General features: G+C 39.3%; 1 protein-coding gene across 2 annotated transcripts; it reads right to left on the reverse strand.

Moving 5' to 3' along the window:
* Positions 1 to 1430: 1430 nt before the first annotated feature.
* On the reverse strand, positions 1431 to 24839 carry LOC111346681 (uncharacterized). 2 transcript variants are annotated; one of them, XM_088745214.1, is made up of 18 exons: positions 24740 to 24839; positions 18432 to 22796; positions 17974 to 18083; positions 17449 to 17504; positions 16551 to 16693; positions 15209 to 15971; positions 14010 to 14412; positions 13293 to 13490; positions 12478 to 12648; positions 11802 to 11927; positions 11449 to 11646; positions 10817 to 11071; positions 10142 to 10411; positions 9108 to 9557; positions 8203 to 8439; positions 6005 to 7429; positions 5310 to 5478; positions 1431 to 4938 (listed from the first exon to the last, which is right to left on the reverse strand). In XM_088745214.1, exons 2-18 carry the CDS (start codon positions 22753 to 22755, stop codon positions 2990 to 2992), a joined length of 11247 nt encoding a protein of 3748 aa, XP_088601340.1. In that variant the 5' UTR covers positions 22756 to 22796; positions 24740 to 24839; the 3' UTR covers positions 1431 to 2989. The 2 variants fall into 2 exon arrangements, with proteins under 2 accessions (XP_088601340.1, XP_088601339.1); XM_088745213.1 differs by having other exon boundaries at positions 18432 to 22793; positions 24740 to 24818.

Below are 24839 nucleotides of genomic sequence, written 5' to 3' on the forward strand. Positions count from 1 at the left end.
TTATCTGGTCGAGTAAATGGGTTTTGTATGAGCCGACAAACAAGTAAAGAATCAAACTGACACAGACTTTTGTTTGTTGTTTTGTTTCATTCTAGGTTTTACGATATTGAAAGCATCAAATTTTCGACTTGATAAAATTAAGGAAGTATAAAAGTTTTTTTAATGTGCACCTGTTTAAGATTTGATCACCTCCAAGAAATGACGGATAAACTGCCCGGAAATGATTAACATTAGTTGACCAATCTAGACATTAAAGCATCAACAAAGCTAAGGCAAGGTCGTACACCAAATATGCTCATTAGCAAGTTGTATTGATGCAATATTCTTACGATTACAATTCGGATATTCATCAAAATTACAACTTTCTTGATGTGATTGGTTTAAAAAAAAAAGTCATATTTTCCACCAATTCACTCTCCAAGTTGTTATCAGACAGCTCGTTGTCGAACATTTTGTTATCAGACATATATGCTGCTTACCAGACGGAGGTCCATATTGAGAAAAACTGTACCCGAGGTCTAGAATAATGGTACTCTAGACCGAGAGGTATCTGGAAAAGCAAGGATCCTCCTATAATAAAGAATGAAATTGGTGGGCACCCTCCACTTTTAATTCATGCTTTTTACTTTGACCTGCCCTTCCCATTTGAAGTTTAGGGCTTAAGGACCACTGATGTACATACGGGTACATGTTCGTGTTAAAAAACGCTGTTAGGAAACAAACTTTTGTTTAGCTTATTCGTAATTACACATTTCTTTTGCTAAGTATCTTGCTTTATTAGACGAGTGCTGAACTCTTTTTTTACAGTGTATTTCTAATTGTCATTTTTTTTTTTTTTATCTCCGTTTGTAAACAAGATTGTATGAAGTACGAGCCATGAACATTAAGAGTACTCCGGCACAGGTTTCATCGATTCTTGCATAAAAGAGCATGGATGTGTTTTCCCTACAACACTGCAAAATGTATTCACAATCCAAAAGTACAGATATCCCGATTAAAAAATCTTCCAAACGGTACGAGAAGTTCAGAAATGAAGCGCCTTGGAAGATTGCATTAAGTGAAGCGTTTCGAAAATTGGACATATTGATACGGGGAAATGGTTATTTCTATAGATATTAACTCTTTATCGAAGCCTGTAATATAAGATAAGATGCCGTAAAGAGTTGCTATACCATCAAAAAAGTTAGTGTTGCTTGATAGCCGCGTAACAAACAGTCAAGTTTCATGCAGAGTCGATCTCGTTTGGCATACGAGTAACTGCATCTGCAAGCGCTGTTACTTCACTACTAAGAACAGCTCTCTTCTCTAGTCTATGAACAATAATTTACAGAATGTCAGTCATTTTAAAAAAGATTTGAAATCTTTACAATCATAGCCAATTGAAAGTAGGGTGTTTTTTAAACAATAGCATTTCAATTATGGATGGTCAATACATCTTGAAATTTTTATTACTAATTATTAATATATGCATTGGTAAATCTTGTATAATCTTTCTGTGTAGTCATACTTAGGTATTATATAAAATGCTTAGTAGCAGTGATGATGATCAAGATGATAGTAATCGTCAGTGATATGGATGATACTAATGACAATAATTATGATGATGATAATGATGATGATGATAATGAAGTCGACGATGGTAATGATAATGATGACGATGTGCTAATCATTTAAAAAGGTACTCCTCAGCATTTACAACCGATCTTATCCCTCTGCTTCTGTAAATGCGTCAACAGCCGGTAAAAACTAGTTTGTTGAAAGGGTTTTTCAGGTAAAGACTGAAATTCGTGAACGTATGGTCACCGTCATCAACCTATTTCCATGAGGATGGAATACATCCCTAGCTGATTTAGCTAACAGACTAGATTCTCTTTTCTTTGAACTAACTGTTTCATATTCCTTGAATAGCAGATAAGGAATCTTACAATAATTTGTTTTAGTATATACTAAAACAGTGGATAGCGTTGAAGGCGCGCTCTGATTGGCCAGTCAAACTCCGGACATCCTTTGCTATTTACCTCCGAGCAACTCGGGAAAAAATGGCGTTCCGGTTTGCATCCGTGACAAGCGAAGAAATCACTCAATTAACGACGAAGCAGTCCCTGAAAACACAGAGAAAGCGACGAAATTTGGTTTGGCCGTGTTTAAAGGTAATGGTAACCAGGAATTTATCGATAAAAACCAATGAAAAAGTTTTTGTTTACAAATGCAAATTAATCTTGCGTAACCTCACTTGTTCACTTGAAAATCAAAGTTGAATGGTATATTTTACAGAATGGTTTCAAATACAGAGAGAGTTTGCAAAACCATTTGAAGAAATGTCGCTAAACAAATGTCTTCAGAAATTTTATCTATCAGCGAAAAAGCGAGACGGCAGTTTTTACAACAAAAAATCACTTACCGCGATCCGAGCCGCGTTGGATCGTTACGCGCGGGAAAATGTTGGAATCATTGCTGGAATGTATGAATTAAAATCAATTTTTGGTGGTGTATATTATCTCACTGTTTTATTATATACTAAAACAACTATTCACCTCAGTGTCGGTGGTTAGCAGTGGATATTTACCTCGCCGCTTCGCGGCTTGGTAAATATCCACCACTAACCACCTCCACTTCGGTGAATAGTTGTTAAATATTGCGATATCTGTCTACGTAGCCACAGAGAAAACATATCTGAGTTATTTGATTTGAGCATCTTTGATCGGTTTGATCCTAAGCAGCGATTGGCATAATTAGATTCAGCACCCTGGTGCTCTCTAAAACGAATAATGGCAAATTTAGTTCAGGCGAAACTGGTGTACAAAAGAGGCACTGTAATGATCCCTGGACTATAGCTCACATGGAGTCAAAGTTGAGAAAGTAGTGGTCCAAATCTTAAAACCTCTCGTTAATATACTTAAGGACTTTGTTAATGGAGATTTTTTCGTCACGGCCGTACGATGAAAATATGTCCGGGATAAACACCGCAAAATGAACATACTGAGTTTTCTTATTTACCACCAGTTTTATCATTTTGGAGCTGTTGGTAAAAACTTCCAATTCTTAAGTGGATTGGTAGCTCACGAGTTGATCTGCGTCTGATAAATCTCATTATTTCATCTTCCGAAGAATTTTTTGACCCACGATTCCTGTTCTTTTCAATATTATCTTGTGAAGTGATTGTTGCCGAGGAAGGCTCTTCCATTTGATGTGGTGTAGACAACGTTCCTTGGCATGAAGTTTCATGATTCTTCTTGAGGGACAATTGGCTGATCACATAAAGCAGTTTTACATCTTGTCGTTGATCTTCCGTTGCGAGATTATTGGTCAACACGCCAATCCTGTCAAACAGATGTTCTAATGAGGAATCCAAATCAAACTCACTTGAAGAATCCTCTTTGATTGTTTCGAGCGTTCTTTTTGAAGATTTTGGACCACTTGACTTCTCCAATTCCAACTTTGCTGCCAAATGTTCTGAAAGAGATTTTGGTATGAGTTTCCTCTTCCCCTTAGTGCTCAAGGTTTCGTCAAACTTTGAGTCGATTCCCTCCAAAGTTTTTTGTAGAGGCAAGTTGTAGCGGTCCTGGGCATTGGAAGAAGCTGTTTCATCTTCTCTCATTGTGTCATTTTGACCAGCATTTTGACGTTGTAGAGGCAAATTGGAGTGGTCCTGGGATTTGGTTGAAGCTGTGTCATCTTCTCTCATTGAGTCATTTTGACAAGAGTCTTCGCCTCGCTTACTAATTCCTAAAAGCTCACTTACTCTCTCAAGTATAAAATCAGCCATCTCAAATTCTTTGAATTGTTTATCAGTGTTACTTTTGACGTCTTCGAAAGAATCGTTCAAAATTGCAACGAAAAAGTTCATAAAAATGAAAGACATCAATGTAAGAAAAGAGATACCGTAGAGCGGACCCAAAAGGCGATTGACTCTCATTAACTCATGAAAGCTCGTTTGGCCCCCAAGACACATGGTAACTTCTGAAAACAGCGTACTTAAAACAGACGAATAACCTTGAATGTGGTCGCCGAATACCAGCATCCCCATCTGAGCGTATGACACGACAATAATGACAAATATCATAGAATAGGACAACAGTAAACTTTTAGAAACACGAAATGAGGACATCATTATGAAGACGTGCGGATTAAAGCGAATTATGTGTAGAAGTTTCAAAGTTGTTAGAAAAACTGCAATGGCTAAAACAGTGGTCTCTGTATGGCTCCAGCTAACGGCTTCTCCAAAACTTACGAAGGCGAAAGGGTTTTTCTTCACCATAGCAGCGAGTTTAAAAATCAGGTTTGACTTTAATATGTAGAAAACCACGACTAGAACCGAACTAATTATTTGTAGAATTTCCACCCAATTCCACACATCTCTAAAATAGGCCCACTTGGTTCGATATAGCTTGTATATTTCTTTTAGTAAAAAGACGAACGCCATCATGATAAACAAGAATTGACAAATCAGGTAGAACTCGTAAAAGCCTGTTTCAGTACTCGTCAGCTGAAGAGTGTCTATCTTTGGAAAAGGATAGCCATATCCAGTAGGCAATATTTCATAATGGTATGCTGAAATTATTAGGTAACCCGTATAAGGACTATAAATAGTGAACTCAAGTAGAACTGCGCGTGTCTGCTGATCAATCCAACCGTATTCTATCAAGTTAGAGATGGCTGCTTGGGCTGTGCTTCTATTGTAGCCTAGATCTGCAACATATCCACCACCATCGTAAACATCGAAGTAACCCCAGCTAGGCGAGTCGTGGAGTTTCTTGCTTGGCACATATTGCCATGGTGCAGGGCATAGGTCGGAAAAATTTGCCCATTCAACAGAGCCGCTGAATGGTCTCCAGCCTGGAAGGTTTACAGGATTTTTATCTTCTTCATTAAAGCTATAGTGATCGTAGCAGCCCCTGTGTATGATGCCTTGTACTATTCTTGGAACAATGCAAGAATCTATTTAAAAAAATTGAAATGTAAATGTAACTGTTTTGAAAATAATCGTCACAATTTTAATTGCTTTGCACATTTTTCTTTCTTGGTGCCGAGGCGCAGATTTCATTGTTCTAGTTAAAGGACTCTACTCTCTTTTTCCTTTACAATTCTTTTATATCTTTTCTTATCCTACTCTTTAATTTCTTTCCTTTCTGTACGATTTAGGTTCTGAAATTTGCATTATAACCAATAAATACAGAAAAATAATGTGAAGTTTGTATCAAATGATCACCAAGATTTTCTCGTTCCTTGTTTCACTGCCTACGACAACTTTTTACAAATTCTGCGTTAATATAATTGAAAGTTCTTAAATTAAATAATGTTATACTTACCCTTCTGTATTCTTAGTTGTCTCAAGCGAGGCATTCCTAAGAGAACAGACATCTTGTTGCCAATGTACTCTTGTTGTTTGATTTTGTCGTTGTTGTACCAGTCGCTGACGTAGACGCCCTCCACAAACTCGACATCAAGCCATTTCCAGAAATACCGTGGATCTTCAGCCTAGGCAAGAAGATGCGTATCAAAATGTGCAGTAGCAATGAACCGATAAGAACGCATACAAGGGAAGGGAGGACGGGGTTAGTGGGAAGGGCCAAGATAACTGAAAATCCTGAACATCTTACGTAATTATAAACACACTAAATTTCAAATTGATTGTAAGTGGCAATATGTGTGAGCGCACGCCAAGTAACATCCAAGTCAGGCCAAAATAAAAGTTGACTTTCCTATAGAAGATTTCCCTTAATTAGATCTTGTAATAAAATAAAAATATGATTGTATCATATCGAGTATAGCTATATTCAAATGCGCTCGGTGGAACCTTCGGAGCAATGACAAAAACCTAAACACGAGATCAGTCCACACAGGACGTAATCTATTGGAAGTTAAATCAAGCCAGAGTCAAGCGATGCAATTGATCTCACCTCTATGTCATTCTTGCTTGGCGCGCCGATCATTATAACTTACAAACAAGTCAATTTACAGTTAACAAAGTCATTCGGTTACCCTGAAATGTAGAGCTACTTACCAAAGAAAATTCGCTAAGGGTATTTTTCAGATCCATAGTCATGAGATATCCGTGGTAACTTCGGCTACCGTAACACACAATGATAAGCAAAACTAAGAACGGAAGATACCCCAGGACCTCTCGCAAAAAGGAAAACATTTCTGACTCTTTCATCCTGTACTCTCTTGCGCGCATAACTTCATCCTCCCTTGGCATCTCCACTTGAACACTATGATTGTTGTTGAAGCGTTTTCTTTCGCTATGCAGTTTTTCTTCAGTGTTTTGGCTAACGGTTTCGGTGTCATCATTATTGCGATACAAAGAAGCGGTTAACAGTATGATAATCAATATCTTCACAGGTTGTAGGACAAAAAGGTCTTGGGTGAAAGATATAGACATTGAGGAAAGCCACTGGTTCGAAATGTCCTTTCCCCATTGCAAGCTGAAGAAGAATGTAAAGACAGAAGACACAGAGACAGTGACAAGGACTAAAAACCAAGCAATGTAGGTAAAGAAGTAAGGGAGCATAAATTTCTTCTTGACATCAGTTTGACTTTGGGAATTTTTATCCAAGTAAGACCTCTTTTCGTTTAGCGTGTTATCAACATCATTAATATCCCCTGAGCTGGTAGTAGACAACTTGTCAGAAAAAGGCGCGGGACTGTTCTTCAGTTTTTCTACGTCGACTTTATTTGGAGTTTTCTTGGCACTCCTCTTGAAAAATGTCATGATCATCAAGTTTACTGGAGTTACTATCAAGACGCTCTCAATTCCCACCATTACTTGCCTCCAGCTGAATTTTAATGGACCAATTTGCAGGGTAGGATCTGGCTCTTTGTCTGTCCTGTAGAACAGGGCATTTGTTAACATCGCAGACAACAGTATACAAAGGCAGGAAGTGGTTCTTTGGACACGTGTGAATCTACTCCTTGGCGGCCTAGTAACAACCGAAAGCCAAACGTGTTCGTCGGAAAAACATCTAGAACCTTGCGATCGCAAAGCATAACTAAACGTTTGCATTTCCTGCAAACGAAGAGGGGTTAGAATCCTGTAAATTTTACCGTCCCCTTTTTCCAGTGCAAACCAATCGTTGCAAAAGAATGTCCATTTTCTACCCGTCTGACGATCCACAACTGTCGCATGAATAAGAAACCATGAAGGATCTTTTCCTGTATTATCATGCCATATGCGGATGTATTCCAGTTCACCCAGTGACATTGGTAGGTGAATTCCAAATGTATCCTCGTTTCCACGCGCCAGTAAAGTCCTCGAGTCTGACATGTTCTTTTGTAAGGCTATTGGCTCACTTTGCGCTTCGCTTCCGTGAATGACGATAACGATTCGAGCATCAGTCCCAGAATTCTTCCACACTCCAGTCGCTAATGTCAGTTGGTATTCAAAGTCATTTGCTTCATCTGACGAAAGTAAATGGAAAACTGGACCACTCTGAGAATCAAATAAATGATGTAACCGGGTTACTTAGATTGGTTATAATTACCAATATATTCAGTTAACGTAATTAGCCGCACAAAGTGAAGAGGCTTTGTAAAATTTACATTTGAAGGCTATCGTCCTTCGACAGGGACATAAAAACGTAAACAAAGAAGCCAAGACCCCTTGAGGATGATGACCTATTGAGTATAAAAGGACGAGATCGAACTGGGAATGAGATTGCTCATTAAAGGGTCGTAAACGCCTTTTGACTGTCAACAATAGTGTTGCGAGATAATGAGGTCGCAATGTTGAATTGCTCTCTTCTTTCAATGTTTGTCCTTTTACACTTTTTACTGATGATCGTGTCACTTCAGACATAGCCTCCCAATACTGCTTAGCATTTGCCTGCGATCGAACACCACTAACAACGTGTTTAGAAGCGTGTATAGGAAACTTCTTACCATTATCACTATTTCTGATGTAACCACATACGCACCAAATCTTCGAGACCATGTTCCTCTTAAAGTTTAGGCAATTATGGTAACAAACTGACTAATTGGAGCTCACACAATGAATACTTCGCCTAATAGTCGCGTCTGATCTTTCATTCTTCAGTCTTACCTTTTTAATATATTTCAAAACTACTTTTATTCTTCCTTGGTTATTGCTACGCTTCTAATTTTCAGGATTGCTTTTGTTGATTTGAGAACTGGCTGTATTTCGCTCTTTACAGAAAAAATATGTCCCGAATTAGAAAGAGAAAGCAATATCTGTCCAAACTATACCTTAGCCTTATCTTGTCTATCATGTTTCCTTGCAAATACTACCACTAAGATGTACAACAGCAGCACTGCAATTATTGTGACAAGGACGGCAACATTTCCTGTCTCGTGGAGGCGCGTTAGTTCATAGAAGACGACATCAAAATCTAGCTTGTTCGGCATCACTAGGACACCTCCACCAAATGACGTCAGATGGTCACACAAACAGTGTAAGGATGAGACATCTGACCCTGGTCCGACCTGCAAAAGGTCAATGGTCAAAGGATTATTTTCAAAATGAAAAGACAGGGGTAACTAGAGCTCCTTAATCAGGATTAAAACGAAATCCCGCCTTAACGAATTTGTGGGGCAAAAATCAGTTGAAATGACATATTTTAGATCAGGTTTTTCACAGTTTATATTTTTGAACAGGAGTTTTTATATCAGCATCTACCATTTGGGGAAAATTTGGCAATATACTGATGACAAAAAATGACGTAATACGGAATGTCTTGAAGCAACTTACCAAAGAAGCTTCTAGTTTTTTTTGACCGATTTTCGGGGTGAACATCATTCAGGGTGATCTAAAAGCAGTCGTTAAATTAAGCATTTAAAAAACTTTTCCTGTAAAAGCCGTCGAAAGAATTTTTCATCTGCCCCATTTACTTGTCTACCATTCAGCTTGTGAGGCAATATTTTGAGGTTTGGTCAGTTTGAAGGTGTGAGAAGAGAGGGTTTTTAATCAAGAGCTATTGGCTTCATGGCTTTTTATCGATCCAGCTTACAAAATTCTGGTACTGTTCAATGTAATAAGGTTGCAATTTGGAAAAGGCGCGAAGACTATATCAGTAAAATGAAAACACAACTAGGGGCTAAAAAATGATGACTTACCAAAGTAATCAGGTTTTAGCAATAACAGACAAACTTACTTTGCATCCCCTTGATAACCAGCGTTCTTCTATACCGTCCCAAAACAGACAACTCTCTTCCAGCAGATTCATTGAGTAATTGACGTCTGTCTTTGGGTCATAAACAGGCTTCACCGTGATATTTTCGGGTCTTAGTGGTTCCTTAACCTCCACACATGATCTCTTTTGGCGGCCTCTTCCAGAACATGACCGCTTCTTACGTCGACTCTGGAGTTCTCCTTCACCCTTCTCGTACTGTATGCCGATATAATATTGTCCCGGTTTGTTCAACTCGTCAGGTAACAAAAGGATGTCGTAAGCTTCATTCCTGCAATGGCTATAAGAATCTTGGGAAGCCTTCAAGCATGAAGGATGCGGAATTTGCTTTGATACATCGTGCTCCGTGACAGTTGGTCGCTGGCCATGTCGCACGAATACTTTGAAGATGGCGTTATCTGTGGTTGGTTTGATCTGAAATAATGGTAGGACTGCTGCTCAAGATCTTTAATTCATTGAACTGACTTGACGAAAAACCATCCTAGTCTCAAAAACTTTAAAGTGAGTGTCAAAAGTGATCCACGGTTGCAATGTGATGGTTTTATTTTGATTGCATTGATCGAAAAAGGTGACACCGTCCCCTCAACGAATAACGTAAAAAAAAAAAACCAAAGCCAAACCCTTCTTGCTCATACGCACTATCTTGCAGTTCTGGTCTTTTGCTTGTCATTAGGTTATTATTGACCCCTTTCTCTATTCTGTTTTTTTTTTCCGATTTCTTTTATGCTCACATTGGTTCGGGTTCATGAAACTTATGGAATGCGTGTTTGCAGTGGGTAAATCCCAATTTGCATCCTTTACCCTTACAGTACCTTAAAAAAAGACATTTTTTAATCTTTTCTCCCAACCAAGACCTCTCTGATGTTCGCCCCTACGCTCTGCCATAGGAAAGATGTTGGTCGTAATCCCATCGCACCCTCCCTCTGGAGGAGCGTGTCCTTTTATTCTCTCGTGCAAATCAGTTTCTTGTTCACTATAAAGTCATACATAATACTTACTCGAAATCGTACTGCACTACCGTCTGCATGCGGCAAGTTCACTACATGGTACTGCATCTTTCCTTCGCTACTGGGTTTAGCAAAGTACAAGCCACTTTCCTCAGGTGGAAAATTACCCTCGCGTGGAATCTTCATCTCGATATATTCATCACTATCTTTCACCGATAAAGTTTGTCCTTCGTGGTTTTTGATGGTCAAGCTAAGGACGTGAGAATCAACACGGGCAGCACTGACGTCCCACGTAAAGGGATTGAATGTACTCAGAGTCATCTGATAGAGAAAGATAAAGCATGTGTTTTAAAACAGCATTTTACGTCGATGCTAGCACAGAAGTGATGTACAGAACCTTTGAGACATATTTTGTGAAAGCAACAGTTTTGATTTTTCCTGCTTCTTTCGTTTCATTCACCTTCGAACCCTTCCATCCGCTCCACATCCCTCTTCAACCTACCCCACGTAGCGTCTCTCTCTCTCTCTCTCTCTCTCCACCTCCTACCTAATGCTGACTTTCCAGAACTGCTAATGGCAGTCGATACCAGAAAATATTGATGAACATTTTCTTGTGACATTTTTTTTTATGAGATGGGAAAGGTACCAATTATTTTTAAGAACCTCAGAAGTAAGCCATAGAAGTTTAAAAAATTCAAAACTAGTGGAAAATCTCGATTTTGTTACCACACTGTCGATATACTCAGCATCTCTCGCTTTCTCATCGGTTATGGCGCTGAAGGCAAATTTGAACTCCCCTACAGAAGGATCGTCTGTAAAATTTGTTGCTGTTTCCAATGATCTGGGACTGAGTCTGTTAAGTACCATACTCAAGGACTGTGTTTGTACGCGGTTAGGCTCCTGATCCACGAGCATTTTGGATAGGAGAGCAACGCTTACATCATCAATAAGTTTCGCTGTGTCTTTGGAGACGTTTTCACTCTGTTAAAACGAAAAAAGAGATTGAACAGTAGTATTTTTTTTGTATCTCGGACCTCGCGTGAGAAGCGAGGTCCGAGACAAGCATCGTGAGAAAGAGAAAAAGGGAAAGGAAAGATGAGATGCGATGAGAATGAACGAAGCAATAAATGAAAGATTAAATGTCGATGGATGGATAAGTGGATCAACAAATAGATGGAAACTTTCTAAATGAATGAGTTCATAAACGAGCGGACGCAAAAAGATCTAAAAAGGCTGCAAAACGAAACAACGGAAGAAACCCAGAAAAGGAACTCAGAGAAAAAGGAACCCAGGAAACAATGATCGATTGGATGAATTCATCTAAAAATAGTCTGTAAACAATAACACGAGGTATTCACCTTGGACTGCGTTTCCGATGTCTCCGCTTTTTTATCGATCACACTCGCCTTCTGAGAAGCAGAGTTAAGAATGTTACCCAGACTCAGTACCAAGTTTTCCCCACCTTGTTCAACTAGGACGGACTCTGAACCATAATCTTCATTGGTCTTGCTTCGTAACAATGACGTCATAGATTTTAAGGCTTGCAGAGCAAGATCCTAAAAGATAGATGGATGATTGTTTTCAGAAGTGTTACAGTCTCTTCTCCTTTCAGGAAATCATATAATTGAGACAATAACACTTCTTGGTGAAGTTCGTTTAACATTTAACTGTAGAGCATCGTTCAGAATTGGATCGTTAAGCACTTACATACCTGCGTATCAGAGGTCACTTCGCTAGGTTCCAGTGTCGCTCGTGCGATCACAGACGTCACTTGAGTCAAGGATTGTAAATTACTTACTTCAATACTTGACACACTTTTCATTATGGAGTTTTTGATCTGTAGGGAAATATGGACATACCTTTTAGCTTAAAGTTAGATTCCACCTTCCCCTTGGATCTTTTATTGCCCCCCTCCCCCATCCAACCCACTTTCAGTATCTCCTATGGGAAAAAAAGTTTCATGGAAACAAAGTATGGCGCTATAGGTAAAACGAGGTCAAAACATTTTTCAACCAAATCGACAGTCCTTCTCCCTCTTTGGTGAGAAAAAATTAAAAAAAGAGAAGAGAAATTAAAGTCTCAAAACCTACAGACTGGTTGTAAAATTTAATTTAGTTTAATGACATTCCTTTGCTTGTTTGAGCATATCCAAATTTACGAAAATTCATGTGATGCATAGCCTTTCTTAGTGGACTTCATAAAAAAACGTCCAGTGAGCAATGACTTGATTCTTGATCACTTCCGGCCAAGCTCGCGAAACATCAGTCATTGCTACCCACAGCAGTTCTTCTCAGGGCTTACCTCACGCAGACGTTACGAATACACGGTCACAGTTTTGTTGAGAGGATAACAGACATGAATGCACAATGTACCTAATACATAAATACCTCTATCTTGTCCTCAGAGGACGTAGAATTTGATTCCTCTACTGTTCCTAACACAGCATTTGCTAATTGCGTGGCACCTCTAACATTCCCTGACTGAACCAAAATGTTAAACTGACTACTGTTTCCAACCGCAAGTTCAATGAGACTGTCGTTGGCAGGTGGCGGTTCGACCTAAGAGAATGATAATGTCACATAGGTTTCCTATCAACAAATCTCCCTTTGACAAATTACTAAGTCGCGTCGTAATGTTCTAAAACGTGGTATGACATTATAGAGCCGCACAAACTGACCTGTAAGGTTTTCCTGATAGAAAAAATAACGGACAAAAAGGCATGCAATAAAAAAAAAAAAAAACAGAGCAAAAAGCTGATCAGAAGTTATCGGACAGATTATATTCAAAACACCTAACTTTAAAATTTCATTCAGTTGGAAGGCGTGTAAAAAAGCTGCCACATAACTTTTTTTCAATGGAAAATTACACCGTTTACCTATCTCGTGTTTAAGGGAAATACCCATATATGTTCTATCACCTTCCATCCTTAAAGCGTTCGAGTGGATATAAATTCGAATTTTCAAAAGGTTTCGACGTTTTCCGATAAGAAAGGTCTATTTAATCTAGTAAAAAGCCCTTTTTCCGTAGTAAATTTACCTCTAACTCTGTTTACCTAGTCCCGCGATCTCAGACAATGGTAAACATTTTTCTGATGACTTTCTGATATTCTCGTTAGGAAAGTATGGTTTCTATTCTTGTATTTACTCAGTAGAAAAACTACTTTGTAATTTCATACAGAGCTTACAAGTATTCAAACAATCACCTTTATGTGGAGAACAAAGTTGCTGGAAGCCGACAGACTATCTGTTATCATTATTTCAAATGTAATATTATATCCATCTTTCTCCTTTCCAGAGGGAAGCACTGTAGTAACATGATCAGTAGATCCATATTGCACGACAGTGTACAATCCACGGTCCGTTTTGTAATGGAACTGATACGTCAGAGGTTGTTGTGGGTCCTTAAAAAGACAAGACACATGTAAGCTTAGAATAATGTTTCAAACCAGCGACCAATTATCGCCTGTGCCAGGACTTCTTCTCAGTTATATACATTTAGCCTGGGGTGTTGTCTCCATTTCTTCGTTTCTAAGACGTGGGAATTCCTCACTTCTTTTGAAAGAGAAGTGGAGGTATTGGTAAAGTGCTTTTAAATGATGTTGACATTTAATACTGCGCAACAAGGGTCATTCACAAAGAAACTCTATCCACTACAACTTTCATAAGTCTCGCAAACGCTAATGCCATCATTTTTCTTCAATTTAATTTTTAAAGAAAGTAAAGGAAACTACGGGAAGAAAACAGTTACCAACAAAGACCAATCAGATATGGATAAAAACTCCAGTTGAATTGAGGCTTTAATATACCTGTAAAATTGCACGTCAAAGGATTCCTAAAAGAAAGTTGGCAAGTCTTGCTCTTCACATTTTTATTCGTGGTACAGAGAAGTCTCCTAGAAACAAGGAAATTATATCTCTTACCTGCCAATCAATGCATGAAAAAGCGAACGCCGTCTTCAATGCCTGTCCATTCGTCGGGGTCACAGTACAATCTCCTGGACTTGGCGGAGCGTTCACTCTGAACTGATAGGCCGCATTCCCATCGGGTCCGTCATCCTGCGAGACCAAGACTTTCAGTCGATAAAACCGCTCACTTACGATGAGTGGCTGTAGTTGATTTGCTTTGATAATAATACCAGGAAGATCCATGTCAGTCTCTGTCATGTTACGTGTCAGGATATTTTCTTGCAGCTCACTTCCAGTAGAATCTACAATGACAAGCTGCCAGTGGTAGGTCGCTGTCTGACACGCTGGTCCCTTGCATGTCGTTGCGATGCTGATTCTTGTGGAGGCGCTTGCAGTTTTTTCACAGTTAATCAGGCATCTATGATATAATAGAGACGGAGTTACAAAAGGAAGTAGTATCATGGTTGTTGCTATTGTTATTGTTGTTTTAATTTGAGTTACAGGTAAATTGATTTAGTTGACAGAAGCTTTTTCTACCAATATTGTTACTTTATAGGATGATATGAAAAAAAAATTGCTGAGAAATAATATTTTCAATGTCAACTCAATCAGCATGATTAACCCCTCGAGACCTGCTTTCGAGGGCTTCACATCGGCTAGCCCACGTCAAGCCCTCGTGTTTGTCTAACTTTGTGCCCGCGGTACACTGCACCTGGATACCGCACTTGAGTATGTGCACTTCAACAGGCTACTTATATGTTTACTAGCGCAAGCACATCCGATTTCTAAGTCACACACATAAGCTCACATGCGTATTACCTTCTTCTTTGCCCTAGATTTGTGCCTGCAATTCAACTGTCCGCGCATGTTTGAAATAGCACATTGTACGGACTGAAGGTCGTACGGTCACGTGAAAACCAAATTTTTCGGCTTGATAGGTTACCAATTTTGATTGTAACAGTACTTCGCTTCACGCGCTGCGCGTGCTACGAGCTCCGCTTTTACGTTCACTGAAACTGCAAGCGGTTTTGTATGAATCCCTCTGAGATTGATTTCCTTATAGTTATGTTTAGGATTGTGGCTAAAAGTTTGACAATACAGGTTTGAGGATTGAGGTGTTATCATTAAACGGCACCAATCCATTTAAAGATAGGAAAGGTTCGTTTCCAACAGCCAAGAAATTTTACAAGAGACTATTTCTTACTGTTTCTTACCGCATTGTCACTTGTGGTGGATTACCACTGACAATCTTAATTTCTTGAGTGAAGTCGTCCTCTCTGTCATCCTTTGTGACGATAAGCTTGACGTCATAGAACTCACCTACAGTCATAAGACTAGTTTCCAGGCTCACTACCGTACCGTTGGAGTTTAGTTTCCCCACACCGGTTCCAAAACATCCACCCTGACCAGGACCCAAGGAACTGTGAATCACTGGTAGCGAAGCCAACGAAACATTGGGAAAGTGCTCTTGACGTTTCTTACACAACCATGTGAAATGCATGGATGTATGGTCACCACTCTCAACGTCTGGATCTTTAGAGGCTAAACCGTCCAATAAAATAGGATCACCCTTTCCTCGTGTAACCTTGTTCCCTCCTGCAATGTCAGCTATAAGTTTAGACTTGCTAATTTTGAAAAATCCCAAAATACTGCTTGTTACAGATGGCTGATTTGAATAAGCTGCTCTAAAGTCCACGTAGTACTGTCCGTAATCAAGTGTTCTTTTTTGCAGGGTCCATTCTGTAATTCTTGAACCCAAGAGAATTTTATTCTGTATTTCGATGTTTCCTGAAGCTTTTATGTCAAATTTGAGTAGATACCACGCAAACTGTAGCGCTTGTGAAGAATTACACTCCGCTTTTCCGACAGTGGCCTGGATGATAAAATTTTTGGAACGCAGAATGGAAAAAGCAGATTGTTTGGCTCTTCTCTCTGGTAAATTTGTTATACTAACTTCTGGAGGAATGCAAGATTTATCTGTGAAAGAAAAAGGTATGCTAAAGAATTCTGAGATATTTCATGTCGCTTTACAAGGTTACGGTCAGTTTATATTGTAACAAGTCACCTAACAACAACAACTTTGGGTGGAAGGGAGTACTCCTCTGAAGAATCTATGCTGACATGAGCTACCCAGAGGGATCTAGTCTTTGCGCCGTTTTCTGACTCAAAACGGGTATGGTGCACATATGTTAGCCATAGTGACTACTTTAGTATGAAATCGTGTTTGTTTCTTAAAGGAACGACAAGAGCGTGTTGAACTGACTAGTGAATTTCGCCAAATCTGACTTGGCATTGGTGTCAGGTCTCCAAAATAGAAAGAGTTTTAGAGGCCAGTTCCGAAAAGTGCATGCTGTGGTTCAAAACAGACTCGAGATTGAGAAAACAGAGAATAGAATTCCTTTCAAAGATTGTTGACAATCCCCTCACCTTCCTATCAAAAAAGGAACCACGTGACAACGACAATAACGCTACCGGTAAATAGCATTAGCATTGACATAGACCAACTTAGATATCGAAATTGATACATTGTATTACTTGAAGGAGTCAGTAGCGTACCTTCCACACCCCAGTAAAGCGCAGTCCAAGGTATGTTCCCCAGTTTTCCTGTCTTGTTTAATTTGTTTATTTCCTCGTAAACCTTTGATGTGTTATATTCATCGTTAAGAGTTAAAACAGCAGTTACTTCCACGCTTCCAGGTCTGTTAGATTAAGAAAACAGAAAGAAAACATAACGTATGAATCAAAAAGGACGTTCTACATTTACAAATTGATAGAAATTGACCAAACAAAACTGGCGAACTCAGTTGGAGCTTTTAGCGAACAACGGTACGCCAAATTGACTAAGGAGTTTCTTCGAACCAGATCCAAGGCATTCAACTGATGATAATGAATTTTACTCAAGTTTTCAAAGCATAAACGTCATCCATCAGCAACAGTCCCTTTAAACCTTTTACCCTGTAGTGTTTGCGTGACCTCAGGGAGTTATGCAAAGCGGGAACTTGGTTTATGTGACTCAGAGAGCGTGTGTGCGGTGATCGAGACTGAGAGTGCGGAGGTACTTTGTGTTGCTTGCCTTCGGGACTCAGTGAACATTTAGAAATATTACAGACACCCAAGAGTGACATGGATTTAACTTCTCTTAACAACTTAACCCCTGAATCAAACATTAAAGTCACCAGCACAAAGGAAATGATCTCCAGCTGAAGAAACTCTTGATTGTTAAACAATTTCTCCTCGTCAATACCTCATGAAATTTATATAGCCAACAATTTGGAGAATATGCATACTAATGTTAAGGTGTTCAGGGGTAAGGATTACTTTCATCGAGGCTATATCACACCATCGGCTGTTACTCTGCCAACACCAAACATGATAATTAAGTCAAATATTCGAAACCTTCCACTCCAAATAAAAACTTTGGTCTTTATACATGCAGAAATACAACTGGTCTTACCTAATAGACAGGATCTTGACACTTGTAACACCATGTGGCCCAAGATGCGATAAAATCTGGGAAAACATCACGATAGATAATAACATAAGTATAAGTCGTGACTCTATCGTATACACATGTTGAAAGATTAACTTTTTACCGCGTACTTTTTCAGGGCGTTTTCCGTTTAACATTAGAACTAACACCTCATGAATACCCAGGGGACAACGCGGAAAATGCGTGGGCATATTTCAGACGGTGGGACAGTAAAAAAAATCGAAACTGCGCTGCTTCCGCGCATAAAATAAAGGGGATTTGCCTTCCAATTATTGTTTATACCTGCAAGAGCCACTTAAAATACATGATACATTGTCCACCCAAAAATATAAATCTAGAGCCAATTACAGCTGATCCCTGTATCCCGACCACAAGCGTTAAGCCTGTTCCTAATTCAAATGTCAGTTACAGATGAGCTAATTTGGTGAGAATATAGAGCAGTCTGACTGAGATGGTCTTTTTCTCTTCGAGAAACCAATCTTGCCTTACCTCAGATGTAACGTTTTCTTCGATACGTTTATATGTTGCAGAGGTGTCGTTGAAAAGGTCGAAGTCGAAATTGACTTTTTTCAGCAAAAAGACAAATCGCAAAGGTGTCACTAAAAGAAAAGCATTTTAAAATGTCTATGCTTTGAAGCATTAAAGTAATCGTGCTGATTTAAGTAACTATTAACGAGAGTAATTGAGTTTTAGAACTACTAGAACGCTTGGAAAAAGGGAAAACAGTCATGACAAAGCTAAATGGATCACTCTTGCCAGCAGTTAGGTTTTTGAGTGTCGAAGGCATGAAGCAGCTCAGACATTTCTTCTCTAGGCCAGCGCTCCTACCTCCCTTCTATCCTATCCTTTAAAGTTTGGCGGAGCAAACGTCAACCACGCCTTTAAAAGTTTTCTCTCTAAGTTCAATGATCAAAATTTTCTCTCTCTCTGTTTTAGTAACTTCTTACCTTTTCTTAACGGTGGCAGTATAATTGCTGTTGAATGTTGAGGTGAGTAAAATTTACTTGAAACTGCTGTTTCTTGGGCGGTGAAGCTGGTTGAATTTTGTTCGTGTAAAGACGAATGAACGTTAAATTCTATCGTTTTAAATTTCTGCTGGGAAGAACTGATTGCAGGCAGAAAAGTAAAAGGGTTCGGAGTCGCTTCGTTCTCAATTGTGGATGTCGGCGTCTTCGTGAGTTTATTTTCTGACAACACTGTTAGGTTTTGCTGTATGGTGGAATTTACAACTAGTAATGGTGTTGCAAAAAGTCCAGAAGAGTTCTTGTTTTGCAGCCCTAGAATCGTTGTGAATCTCTGTTCTGCGGTTAAATTTGCTTCAGGAAGGACTGATGGTAGTTGGTAAGTGCGTATGGAACTGTTTTGAGGAATAAAAGTTGTCGGTTGTACAAAGGAGCTTGGTTGAGATTCAGTGGATGTCGGTCTTAGGCCAAAAAGACTGTCTTCAGAAAATAGTTTCACAGCTGATTTTGTTTGATCAACAGGTGATGATGGTTGTTCAGTAGAATTGCTTCGAAGATTCAAAGACGAAAGTTCAAGAGAAAAATTCTGCTGAGAAGCAGATGTCGAAATCTGCCCAGTGTTGCTCTTGTAAGGTATCAAAGTTGCATTTTGAACGTTTGAGTCAGCATCAGGAAAATCGGTTGCCGGTATTCCATGATATATCAGCGTTGTAGGTTGCTGCTTAGAAGCTGTTTCGCTCTGGGGGGTAATGGATAGTGGCTGCTCGGTATAATTATATTTTGGATTCAAAGATGCAAACTTTGTCGTAGAATACATCCTAGTTGACGTTGTTGCTAACTCTTCAGAAGAACCATTTTGAGACAGTGAAGATAGTGCTTGTAATTTTGGAGTTGAGTTGATGGAAGGTCCATCTGTTTCCTTCTGTTCCAAAATGCTGCTTTGAGAAAGCTGAGCAGAGGAACTAGAGTGAGATGAAGCAGTTATTGGCTGTCCATTGGAACCATTTTGAGCCAGAAAGACGACATTTTGCGTTTGTGAGGGTAAACTTAGCTTATCCACTGGTAAAGATGTTTGAACAGAGGAACTGTTTGAAGAAACCGTAGATTGGACCTTGGCAGGGGCGCTTTCGTAGGATTTAACGGTCGCTGGTTTCCCAAAGTAGTTACTCCGAGAGAGAGAAGTGCTATTGTGTTTATCCTGTGCTGGGAACATCTGATCAACTGCAGATGATGGCTGACTAACCAAATTGTTTGATTTTGTTTGATCAACAGGTGATAATCGCTGTTCAGTAGAATTTCTTTGAAGATTCAAAGACCAAAGTTCAAGAGAAGAATTCTGCTGAGAAGCAGATGTCGAAATCTGCCCAGTGTTGCTCTTGTAAGGTATCAAAGTTGCATTTTGAACGTTTGAGTCAGCATCAGGAAAATCGGTTGCTGGTATTCCATGATATATCAGCGTTGTAGGTTGCTGCTTAGAAGCTGTTTCGCTCTGGGGGGTAATGGATAGTGGCTGCTCGGTATAATTATATTTTAGATTCAAAGATGCAAACTTTGTCGTAGAATACATCCTAGTTGACGTTGTTGCTAACTCTTCAGAAGAACCATTTTGAGACAGTGAAGATAGTGCTTGTAATTTTGGAGTTGAGTTGATGGAAGGTCCATCTGTTTCCTTCTGTTCCAAAATGCTGCTTTGAGAAAGCTGAGCAGAGGAACTAGAGTGAGATGAAGCAGTTATTGGCTGTCCATTGGAACCATTTTGAGCCAGAAAGACGACATTTTGCGTTTGTGAGGGTAAACTTAGTTTATCCACTGGTAAAGATGGTTGAACAGAGGAACTGTTTGAAGAAACCGTAGATTGGACCTTGGCAGGGGCGCTTTCGTAGGATTTAACGGTCGCTGGTTTCCCAAAGTAGTTACTCCGAGAAAGAGAAGTGCTATTGTGTTTATCCTGTGCTGGGAACATCTGATCAACTGCAGATGATGGCTGACTAACCAAATTGTTTGATTTTGTTTGATCAACAGGTGATAATCGCTTTTCAGTAGAATTGCTTTGAAGATTCAAAGACCAAAGTTCAAGAGAAGAATTCTGCTGAGAAGCAGATGTCGAAATCTGCCCAGTACTACTGTTGTAAGGTATCACAGTTGCATTTTGAACGTTTGAGTCAGCATCAGGAAAATCAGTTGTTGGCATTCCATGATATATCAGCGTTGTAGGTTGCTGCTTAGAAGCTGTTTCGCTCTGGGGACTAATGGATAGTAGCTGCTGGGTATAATTATATTTTGGAATCAAAGATGCAAACTTTGTCGTATTAGAATACAGCCTAGTTGACGTTGTTGCTAACTCTTCAGAAGAACCATTTTGAGACAGTGGAAGTAGTGCTTGTAATTTTGGAGTTAAGTTCATGGAAGGTCCATCTGTTTCCTTCTGTTCCAAAATGCTGCTTTGAGAAAGCTGAGCAGAGGAACTAGAGTGAGATGAAGCAGTTATTGGCTGTCCATTGGAACCATTTTGAGCCAGAAATACGACATTTTGTGTTTGTGAGGGTAAACTTAGCTTATCCACTGGTAAAGATGTTTGAACAGAGGAACTGTTTGAAGAAACCGTAGATTGGACCTTGGCAGGGGCGCTTTCGTAGGATTTAACTGTCGCTGGCTTCTCAAAGTAGTTACTCTGAAAGAGAGAAGTGCTATTGTGTTTATCCTGTGCTGAAGGTATCTGATCAACTGCAGATGATGGCTGACTAATCGAATTGTTTTGAAGTGCCAACGATGGAAGTTTGGCAGAAGAACCCAGGAGTGGAGTACTGGTTATTGGCTGACTATAAGAGGTGCTATTTTGAGCAAGAGAAGTGCTAATTTTTTGTTCAAGAGTCGAAGGTAACTGCATCACTGATAGTAACAATGGCCGACTAGGGTAACTGTTTTGAGATATTGAAGTTTGAAGCTTTGATGAGGATCCTTTGAAGGATGTAATGGTTACTGATTGTCCGGAGGACTTTGCTGGAGAAATGGTATTTTGATGTCTTAGAGATGTAGCTGGCTGGTCCAATGATGTTATTTTCTGACCAATGAAAGTATTTTGAAGTATCAAAGATGAGATTTGGTTGGAGGGACCTTCATCAGCTGTACTAGTTATTGGCTCCTCATAAGATAAGGTATTTTGCTGTTCCTGAGTTAGATTTACCTGGTCCACTGACAATGATGACTCACCCGAAGAACTGTTTGGAGCAATCAAAGACCCAATCTGTGAAGAAGGATTCAGCTGGGATACAAATATCGGTGACTGTTCAGTCGAACTGTTTTGATGATATGAAAGTAATGATTGTGGAGCTGAATTAAGATAACTTACAGATGTTATTTGGTTCTCTGTAGAACTATTTTGCTGTAACAGTGTTGCCGGCTGTACGACTGAACTAGCGATAGGAGCAACAGTTGTTGACGCTTCTGGTACTCGGTAGATAGTTTGTGACCAGAAGATCTGTGAGAGCTCTACTTGGATCTGTGTTAGTGCTTCCGTTGTTGTCTGCTGCTCATCAGTTCTGTATATTGGTGTCAAGGTTGTTGATGTTGTTGTGATTATTGCAGCTAAGTCATTTCCCTTGTCACCTGCTGATGTGCTACTTGAAGGAGTCAACGATCTAAGTGCTGATGTTAATGATTTCTCAGTATAACTGTTGCGATAAACTACATTTGTCGGTTGATATTGTGTAGTTGAATAGACGTTAGGCAGAGAAATTACCTGCACTTCCGCAGTACTCGAAGGTATAGCTTTCTGTTCTTCAAGGGAACTAATCACAGAAGCGACTTTTGTTGTTGGGTATGGTGCTTGAAGGATAACGGCAGCGCTTGATGTATACCCAGAAAAACTCGTTTGAGAAATCATATGCGCTGGCTGCTCTGAAGAACTCTTCTGAGACTGTGTTGTTATTTGCTGTTGATTTCCGGTGGAAGTGTTTTCAGAAGCAACATTTAACGTTTCTGGTGATGAAATCTGATTGCGTGTAGCCTCAGTTGCGTTGCTTGTGGGATCGTTTGTAACGGCCGCAAGTATTGCTGGTTGATAATGCAGAGTAGTCAACAGAGGCTGCGCCGTTGCTGATTCCTCTGTGTCCTGTGCCCTTGATACAGTTGAGTCGGAGAGCAGAGCTGTATACACTTGATGTACATTAGTTGTTGGGTGTTCGGTGGAACTTAAATGAGACCTTAAATTCGCCGTTGCTTGCGTAGTAATCTGTGTTGAAATGAACCGAGGTCTTGTAAAGAAGAACATCGTCATGAGAACGTAAAGTCTGCGAATCAGGCAGGCCATGACTCAAAAAATTAGCTGCTTGTCATCAGTTGACCGTTCTGCTACGAAGAAAAAATACTTCATAGTTAGAATTCGAAGGAACTTTCGGCTTTCAGTATAAAACCTTGAAAGACTTATAGGTAAAAGTGCTAGATGAAGAATATGAGCGAATTAAATTGATAATGTAAAACGTATTCAAGGGAACAATAAAGAAAAAGTGGGTGAAATTAAAATAAAAGGGCATTGTTTCAGCAAAGCTCGGATCAATGTTTTCTTCTAGGCATTCAAATCTGGCCATAATACTAGAAGAGTGTTTAAATTTCTTTTCGCCAACTGTCCCTAGCGCTGCATCGGTAGTGCTGAAGAATATCTCCGGATATTAGGCAGGTAAGCCACTCGGTGTTATACAGCTTTTTTTGCAAGTCTGGTAAGCGGCAGGTAATTGCTAGCGCGACCTACAACATGTTCTTGCATTCGAAATCCAGCTGTCCGGGTCAAATGAAATTATGGAAGCAATTCTTTCCTGACCTGTCTAAACACATGAGTCGAGAAAGTTTTCAATGTGTTATCAAAAGAATGATCTCTGAAGTCTAAAGAATAACGTGTAGATAAACTAGGATTTCATCTTGTTTCACCAGATAAACGATCATAGAAAATATTTTTGCTCCTTTCTGATTCCAAACTCAGCACAGCTTATCTTCTGAAATTGGATGGGAAAGCTTCTCGTTTATGAAATTATGTTTTACGACATACGTCCCACATTCTTTGTTTAATCATTAGCAATGTTAAGTTATAATTGCCAACAAACAAAAGAGACTTGAAAAAGCAATCGAAGCTAACAGCTTTGACTACTCCATTAAAGTTAAAGAAAACTATTTTTTGAGCAATTGGTCACCTCCAATGATCCAGCTGTAACGTTAATTATAAAAAAATGTTTAGGAAGCTGCACCACTAAATGCATACGAGCGTACTGACATTTTAAATTAAGAAAAAGCCCAATTGCAAGGAAGGACACTGTTCAATTATCCATTTCAGTATAGAGGTAATCGACTGGAAATGCGGATCAATTATTCAAAATTAACTGTTTTTGAGCCTGGATTAGCAATGAAATTTAAGACAACATCGAGTGGCTATACAAAAGAATGACCAGATGATCTCGAACTTATCGTGATTTATCCAAATTCTTGTTGATATGCGCTTATCTACCTACGTACCGTTATCTCTTCCCTAGAAAATTTAAAATTAAATTATGTATTTTGTTCGTGAATAACAAAGTGGTTTTTGAAATGGCCGTTAGTGCGTGGAATCTTGAGTTAGTTTCGTTCTCTCTCAAAGCAGTTATTTCTCGCAACTTTGTTAGCTATTTCGTTATGTATTATTCCAATTTCGTCTGACCTAAACCATCCTCGGTAAACAAATTAAAGAATGCATCAAAAGTGAACGAAAACAGATGAGCATAAGCTTTGCACCGGAAAATTCTCAATAATAATTGATTTAACGAGTTCCGTCCTTGCTTAGAGAGTGAATGCCTTAAGTGTGTTCTGCTATGTGTTCTGAGCAATATTAAGTCATTCATCTATCTCTACAAGGACGGAGACACCTTTTGCACGGTTTCGTTTCGCTCTATCTTGCCAGAGCATTGATCATGAGGGCGAAATGTCCACACTTCATTTGATAAAGATTGCATTTATTCTGTACGACATGTGTCACATAAACCTCGATATCCCGATAACCTTTTCACCAAAAGCAATAATGGAACATAGTGTCGTCAGCTACCCGTCATTTTAACGCCAATATGAAAGCAGTTACTCGGAATAAGAATATTTTTCTAACTCGGGAGTGAAACAAAAGTTACCCGAGGCCGTTCATTCGTAACGTCAAAGCGTCATGTCTGAACCAGTCCTACTAGAGTAAACTCTTGACTATAGAAAAGTTATGTTTAACTGAAGTCAGATGAACCGTTGATGAATCTAGAAAAGATAGAAGTTAATGTGCTCCACGATACCTTGATCTCTAAGTGATCTTTCGCGACTCCAGTGAACACTTCGTTATCCATTAAAATCTGTAATCATGCATAATGGCCATGTTTGCACCAGATCGAGTTC

The sequence above is a fragment of the Stylophora pistillata genome, chromosome 14 (assembly GCF_964205215.1).
Source record: "Stylophora pistillata chromosome 14, jaStyPist1.2, whole genome shotgun sequence".
Taxonomy (NCBI): domain Eukaryota; kingdom Metazoa; phylum Cnidaria; class Anthozoa; order Scleractinia; family Pocilloporidae; genus Stylophora; species Stylophora pistillata.

What these genes read in the sequence shown, in the direction of transcription:
- LOC111346681 (XM_088745214.1), bottom strand. Translation starts at nt 22,755, where the DNA reads ATGGCCTGCCTGATTCGCAGACTTTACGTTCTCATGACGATGTTCTTC. An exon ending in GCTTTACTGGGGTGTGGAAG is followed by an intron (nt 15,972 to 16,550) that starts GTACGCTACTGA and finishes TTTCTTTCACAG; the next exon opens with ATAAATCTTGCATTCCTCCA. An exon ending in CCACCACAAGTGACAATGCG is followed by an intron (nt 14,413 to 15,208) that starts GTAAGAAACAGT and finishes ATTATATCATAG; the next exon opens with ATGCCTGATTAACTGTGAAA.